The 7,121-nt window shown below is 39.7% G+C and overlaps 1 protein-coding gene across 1 annotated transcript; it reads left to right on the forward strand.

The window, feature by feature from the left end:
• Window positions 1–3,322: 3,322 nt before the first annotated feature.
• Window positions 3,323–6,429, forward strand: cyp1a (cytochrome P450, family 1, subfamily A). Its single transcript, XM_030130878.1, has 7 exons — window positions 3,323–3,445; window positions 3,853–4,725; window positions 4,816–4,942; window positions 5,034–5,123; window positions 5,454–5,577; window positions 5,715–5,801; window positions 5,987–6,429. Exons 2-7 carry the CDS (start codon window positions 3,886–3,888, stop codon window positions 6,273–6,275), a joined length of 1,557 nt encoding a protein of 518 aa, XP_029986738.1. The 5' UTR covers window positions 3,323–3,445; window positions 3,853–3,885; the 3' UTR covers window positions 6,276–6,429.
• The last annotated feature ends 692 nt before the right edge of the window (window positions 6,430–7,121 follow it).

Raw genomic sequence — 7,121 nt, forward strand, 5'->3', positions numbered from 1 at the left:
CCCTGATGAAGAATGGTATTTATTAGTGTATTCTGTTTGTGGTCATTCTAAATACTGGATTAGAGCTGGGTTTGTCCAGTGGGATGTGATTTTACAATTCTGCTTTGATGGCGCTAAAATATCAAACGCTGCACCTATCCAGTGTGGGTTTTATTTTGTGTTCTCACTCTCCTAACTTCAACCTAGGGAGGTGAAGTTAATCCTGGACGGCTCCCAGTGCCCTCTTTAAAGACCCCACGGGCTCTGGTTTGGGACCAGTTGCGTGAGACAAAGTGTGATCAGTCCGCCGTATTTTCTAAAGTTCCACTTTTCCTAACCTGTTTGGTGGGCTCTTGCCTGCGTAGCTGCTTCAGCCCTGCCGTGTTGCATGACTGCAATGAATGAAGCCTGAGTGGCAGATTGCATGACTCCAAAGCTCCAAGATCCTCGCATTTACAGAAGCTATAGAGCGCAAATATGTGCACCTTCTGCCCAAGCAGGAAAAAAAGAGAGTCTCGCGTCCTGCGCTTTTGTTCTGCAAGTTTAAGACCCTTGTGTCTTTTCCAGAGGCTGTTGCCTTCGCGTGACTTGACCAAGCAGATTTAGGATTGTCCAGAAGACCGAGACCCTCCCCTCTGGACGGGAGCTCCGCTTCTCACGCAACATGCAGCACTAGAGGCGCAGCGCCGTGGCGCACGGCGAGAGTCCGCGGAGAGTCAGCCAAAAGTCCGGGAGGACCGAGAAAGCAGATTACGCAAAATAAACCAATAATTTAAAAAAACGACTCTTACCTGATAGACTTTTTTGTTGTTTTCAAATATTCCGCTGCTTCAGGGCCGTTTGTGGTTTATTATGATAAATCGACGTTTCATTAAAAATATTATGACTGTAGGAAGTTAACTCAAATATATGCGACATGACAGGTTTGATGCGTTTTAGTGTTTGGCTTCAAAACAGTTAAGTGGTATTTATTCATTTGGAAGTGCATAAAGCGCTGTGTGAGGAATACTTCAAATAAGTACGATTTAACTTTGGAACCGACCTTAAAACTTGGTATTTTATTAAAAACTTGTCAGTGGCTAGAGTTTTGTTTGTTTTGTTTTGTTGTTGTTGTTGTTGTTGTTGTTGTTGTTGTTGTTGTTGTTGTTGTTGTTTTTAAAACCACCATAGCTCCTATGAAAACGCTGCACACATTTATGAGATCACACATTATGCGGTTACATTCACAGATAGTTTTCATATTTTGTAATTATATAGGTTTTGTTGCCAGTGTATATCTCTTCGGGACATAATAGGAAACACGCCGCTCAGAATGGATCCTGTAATTCAAGAAAGTTCAATAATAGCCAATTTAATGACACCTGCTTCTTCTTCTTCTTCTTCTTCTTCTTCTTTTTGTATACTTTTAGAGTAACTTAACCAGAGGACAAAACCACAAACAACATGTAGCCTACTTATAAATTTGAGGGTGTTCCCTTTTACAGTGAAGATATATGATGAAGAGTGTGTATCTTGATATGTCTTACACTTGTTTCGCAGAAGTGGCTGCTGTCATACGTATATTTCCAAATAAGAAGTGAGAGCATGAATAAACTGATGCCTAAATACAACCTAAATAAAATACATATTAATATACTCAGTGAAGGACACCATAGTGAAGTGAATCTTTGTCATGAGTTGACCAGGCAAATACATAAGTAGATTTAATGTAATATTTCAAAAAAACATCTTATATAAATGCGTAAAAAAGGAGGAGGGGGTCTGAAAAAACACGCATATCAGGTCATCCTTAAATGTAGGGATTCATTTTTCTTGGCCCCTGTGTGACTCTCTGTTGAAACACACATTTTATAGACATGATAGCAGAAACTGACGAGCAGTGAAATAAATGCAGAGCCATCAGTCCTGTTATACCCACTTCACAGACGTAAACAGCCCACAAACGCACACTTGTTGAAGTATGAGCGCATGGAACAGATGTTGTCCTGCGTAAATCCCAAATGGTTTATAAGTTTATAATATATTTAATAAGATATATAAAATGTACTCTTTAGAATTGTTAAAATACGTGCTGTTAAGCCTGTAACTCAATCCGCTTTTTCGAAATAGTCCAACTGGAAGTGAGACAGCATACTACTCTCTGAAATGTTTTCTGGGTTTAAAAGGTTAAAAGTTGGACAAGGAATTGTATTGAACTCATCTACCCCTGTATTCCAACAGTGTTGTTTGACTACCCTCCCCCTCCTCCTCCCCCTCCTCCCCCCAGCATCCTCTTCAAAGGGGAGGTGAGAGTTTGATCACTGCGCTCTCACGCAACTGGTCAATCTTTAACTCCGGCGGAGAACTAACAGGTACAAGCACGCAATGGCATTTGACTGTTTTATCAGGACTTAAACTTGGCGGGGTGGTTGCTGTGCCACTTGTCACAAACTCTTGTTTTCAGCCCAAACCTTGAGAACATTGCTCTCCTTGTTATATCATTCATCCATATCCAACCTATGTACACATAAAAACATGCCTCTGGTCATAAAGACGTGCGCATGGTTGTACTTCATTGAACTTTCCAGTACATATTTATTTGTCCATACAACATACATCTACAGTCTTGTATTTGTAATAATTAACTCAAGTTTACATAACAATGGCTTTTTTATTGATTGAGTTTACTTATTGATCAGCTATCTCTTGAAAGGATTAGAAAAAAACATTGCGTGTTAGACTGTTATCATCTGTTTGTATGACCGCCTTAATGGTAATAATCCTCTGTTTAGCAAAGGAAGGTCACTAAAAAATTAAAAGTGTGATTAAACACTGCCACGCAACAATCACTCATATTGGGATATTGAGAAAAATACATTATTGATGAGGAGAATGGTACCTATCAGGGTCAATCCAAGATATAAGTGGAGGAAAGAGGGTACATATTACCAATTCTAAAAAAAAAAAAAAAAAAAAAAAAAAAAAAAAAAAATTGCATGTGAAAGCCTAATGTTGTTACACTCAACACTGTTATTGCATGTTAGACTCTCATTAATAGGGATGTAAATAACACCTGATGGTGACTTTATGCTTCCATAAAGTGAAAAAGAAAAAAAACACATGTTGGCAACAAATTCCTAACTCACGAAACCAAAGTCACGACATCTATGAATTATATTCTACTCTGAGGTGTGGAATCAACCACTTCAGTCTCCGAAACGCACGCAAGCACGCACTCTATCTCCCACACACACGCCCACGTCCCTCTGAAGCAAACTTCATTCATGACAGTGAGAGAGAGAGAGCGAGCGAGGGAGGGAGGGAGGGAGAGATTACGTCATGAACAGTACACTATAAAGCGAGAGCCCATTCTCTGTTTTGGGGACATGAAGAGGGTAAACTTGGACATTTAAGTCTACTACATGATATTTTGACTACTCTGAAGGACTCCTTGCAGCAGTCTGCTTCCTTTTGTCTTGTGTCTAAGGTAAGTTCAATATCTGCATATGAACTGAGTAGGAAACCTTCAAGATAAATGCTTAGGTCACTATAGTGCAAATACAACTATTAAAAATGTGCAAATTAGTATGCACCTGCAGCTTTTGTTATGTTTACTCCATTGTTAGTATGTGCCATTATAGTTTTATAGCGGCTTTCTGTGTACTGTTGTAGTGTTATGTCACAGTAACTTATAGTGATACCATAGTGTAAGATATGCAGGGAATGCGGCTTATGTTACAAAGTGTTGTTGTGTTTATACAAAAAAATGATAATAAACAAATGACATATCAGTTTTAGTTGCTTTTAACTTTGCGGTGTATTCAGTCAACATGTTGCACAATACTTCTCTTCCTTGCCTTCTCTACTCTAATGCCCCTCCTATTTAATTCTCAGATTGTGTATTAGCCAAAAAGAAGAGTTGTCATCATGGCACTTATGATACTACCATTCATTGGATCAGTGTCGGTGTCTGAGAGTTTGGTGGCCATGGCAACAGTGTGTCTGGTCTACCTGCTCTTGAAGTTTTTCCACACCGAGATTCCTGAGGGGCTTCGTCGTCTTCCTGGTCCAAAGCCCCTGCCCATCATCGGAAATGTGCTGGAGATCGGCAGCAGACCCTATCTGAGTCTCACTGCAATGAGCAAGCGCTATGGTGATGTTTTCCAGATCCAGATTGGCATGCGTCCCGTGGTGGTGCTAAATGGCAATGAAACAATTCGACAAGCTCTCATTAAGCAAGGGGAGGACTTTGCAGGCAGACCCGACCTGTACAGCTTCAAGTTTATCAATGATGGAAAGAGTCTGGCCTTCAGTACAGACAAGGCTGGCGTTTGGCGTGCCCGTAGAAAGCTGGCCTACAGTGCTCTGCGATCCTTTGCGACCTTGGAGGGCACGACCCCAGAGTATTCCTGTATGCTGGAGGAACACATCTGCAAAGAGGGAGACTATCTGATCAAACAGCTCAACACTGTCATGAAGACCGATGGTAGCTTTGACCCCTTTCGACACATTGTTGTCTCTGTTGCCAATGTGATCTGCGGAATGTGCTTTGGCCGACGCTACGACCACAATGACCAAGAGCTGGTCGGCTTGGTGAACCTCAGTGATGAGTTTGGACAGGTGGTGGGTAGCGGCAACCCTGCAGACTTTATCCCTTTTCTTCAGTACTTGCCCAGCACAACCATGAAGAATTTTTTGAGCATCAATGCCCGCTTCAATGACTTTGTACAAAAGATTGTCTCAGAGCACTACGCCACCTATGACAAGGTACACCATGCATTCCTAAATTAAGTAGATATTAAGTAGAGTCATTGTTTATTTAAGCTTTGTTGAAACTGTTCATCAATGTGCTTTCAGGACAACATCCGTGACATTACTGATTCCCTCATTGACCACTGTGAGGACAGGAAGTTGGATGAAAACTGCAATGTTCAGATGTCAGATGATAAGATTGTAGGAATCGTCAATGATCTGTTTGGAGCTGGTAGGTTGAACCCAATATATGATCATAAATTCCTACTGAATAATAATGATTTTAAAAATACATTGTGACAGTGGTTGTGATTCTCTCTTAGGTTTTGACACCATTTCTACTGCCCTGTCTTGGTCCGTGATGTACATGGTGGCTTATCCAGAGATTCAGGAGAGGCTCTTTGAAGAAATAAGTAAGTACAGCTAGATGGTGGCTCAAATATTTTGGTTCATTGTGACCTTTTTAGCCTTTCATTCCAAGATTTACTTGATAAAATTATACATATCTGGAAGGGCAATAGTGTTTTGATTTATACCCACCTATTAGTGGACATATAATTAAAAGGGTTTGTTTAATCTGGCATTAATTTAGTTGACAGTAATGTAGTAATGTCTGCACAAAACTCTCAACATTTTTTTGTAAAATTCAAATAGAGCCAGTACTACAGATAACTGAATCACAGTTCACACTGTAAGCTATTCTAAATGCTGAAATCATATTAAATGGATTATTTACTTTGCAGAGGAAAACGTGGGATTGGACCGCACACCCCTCCTTTCTGATAAGAACAACTTACCTCTTCTTGAGGCCTTCATCTTGGAGATTTTGCGCCACTCTTCATTCCTGCCCTTCACTATTCCACACTGGTGAGCTTCTCTTTTTGGTGCATGAGCATAGCATTCTGTTTTAAGTCAGTCAAAAAAAAAAAAAAATCACAGATGTAAGATGGGCTATAAAATATAAGTGCTGTATTGAATATGTGTTCTAATTTTTCCTTTTTTAGCACCACAAAAGACACATCCCTGAATGGTTTCTTCATTCCCAAAGACACCTGCGTCTTTGTCAATCAGTGGCAGGTCAACCATGATCCGTAAGTTAGATGCTTTGAGTTTCTTTTGATCTAAATTCACTCACTTGAGTAGAGCAGTTTTCCTAAATCAGAGGGTTACAGCTGTAGACATAATACTAGCCCTGATTTGCTTTCAACACCCAATTTGAGGAGATTCAACCTCTAATTGAACATGGGCCTGATGTTTCATTCTCCATCATTTTCAGTGAGCTGTGGAAAGATCCGTCCTCATTTAACCCAGATCGCTTCCTGAGTCCTGATGGCACTGAGGTTAACAAGCTGGAAGGGGAGAAGGTGATAGCTTTTGGCATGGGAAAGAGGCGGTGCATCGGTGAGGTCATTGCACGAAATGAAGTCTACCTCTTCTTGGCTATCATTATCCAGAAGCTACACTTCCACGCCCTGCCTGGTCAGCCACTGGACATGACCCCAGAGTATGGTCTCACAATGAAGCACAAGCGCTGCCATCTGAGAGCCACAATGAGAACAAGATGAGCAGTGAAACTGCTTAGAATGTACAGTGTATAATTCAAAGGTGGTATAAGCTGAGGAGTCAAGTTAAGAATCAGTCAAAGAAGTAACTTTCTTAGAATATAAAGAACTGGGTACCAGATCTAACAAAAAGAGCTAATGGCATTAAAGCAAAAAACAAACTTGCTTTGTTGCAGATGTGTAGGCTTATATGTCAGTTTTTGGTTGTCCAACAATATTCCTGCATATGGTCGGTGGTTCTGAGAGAAGTATAAGGAGATATGGGGTTCTCCGACTCTCTCATCAGGTAAAATAAACTGCTTCCAGTTCAGTTGTAAAAGCACTGAAAGCACAACTGATCACTGAGGAGACAAGTTGCCTTGTTCAACTTTGGGACATGAAATATATTACAGGACAGGCAACACTAAGTAGACCACTGCTATCTACTTTTTTGTTTGTGACTCCCAATCCCTTATTATGCAATTTACACAACATTTTTTTTTTTTTTTCATTATGATGTGGCTGTAAGACACTGAAGCTATATTTGTATCCCAAAATGTGATTTTGAGTGTATATTAATTTTTTGTATTTTATATGGTCATTTTTATGAGCTGAACATTTGTATATATTTGAGGTGAAATAGTCTATACACCAAAACAATTGATGCAATTTTGGAATATATGAGTAGATTATATAATTGTTTTGTATTTTTCATATGATTTTTCAATGATTGTATAACCTGTATGTGAATGAATCGCAACACAAAATAAATTAATAAATAAAATATGTTGCAATCTCTTTCTTTTCTGTTGTTGAGCTGAAAGAAAAATGTGTAGGCTACAAAGTGCAGTACTGAACATCATTCTGAAC

The sequence above is a fragment of the Sphaeramia orbicularis genome, chromosome 3 (genome assembly GCF_902148855.1).
Source record: "Sphaeramia orbicularis chromosome 3, fSphaOr1.1, whole genome shotgun sequence".
NCBI classification, from domain to species: Eukaryota; Metazoa; Chordata; class Actinopteri; order Kurtiformes; family Apogonidae; genus Sphaeramia; species Sphaeramia orbicularis.

What these genes read in the sequence shown, in the direction of transcription:
- cyp1a (XM_030130878.1), top strand. Translation starts at nt 3,886, where the DNA reads ATGGCACTTATGATACTACCATTCATTGGATCAGTGTCGGTGTCTGAG. An exon ending in CAATGATCTGTTTGGAGCTG is followed by an intron (nt 4,943 to 5,033) that starts GTAGGTTGAACC and finishes ATTCTCTCTTAG; the next exon opens with GTTTTGACACCATTTCTACT. An exon ending in TGGCAGGTCAACCATGATCC is followed by an intron (nt 5,802 to 5,986) that starts GTAAGTTAGATG and finishes CATCATTTTCAG; the next exon opens with TGAGCTGTGGAAAGATCCGT.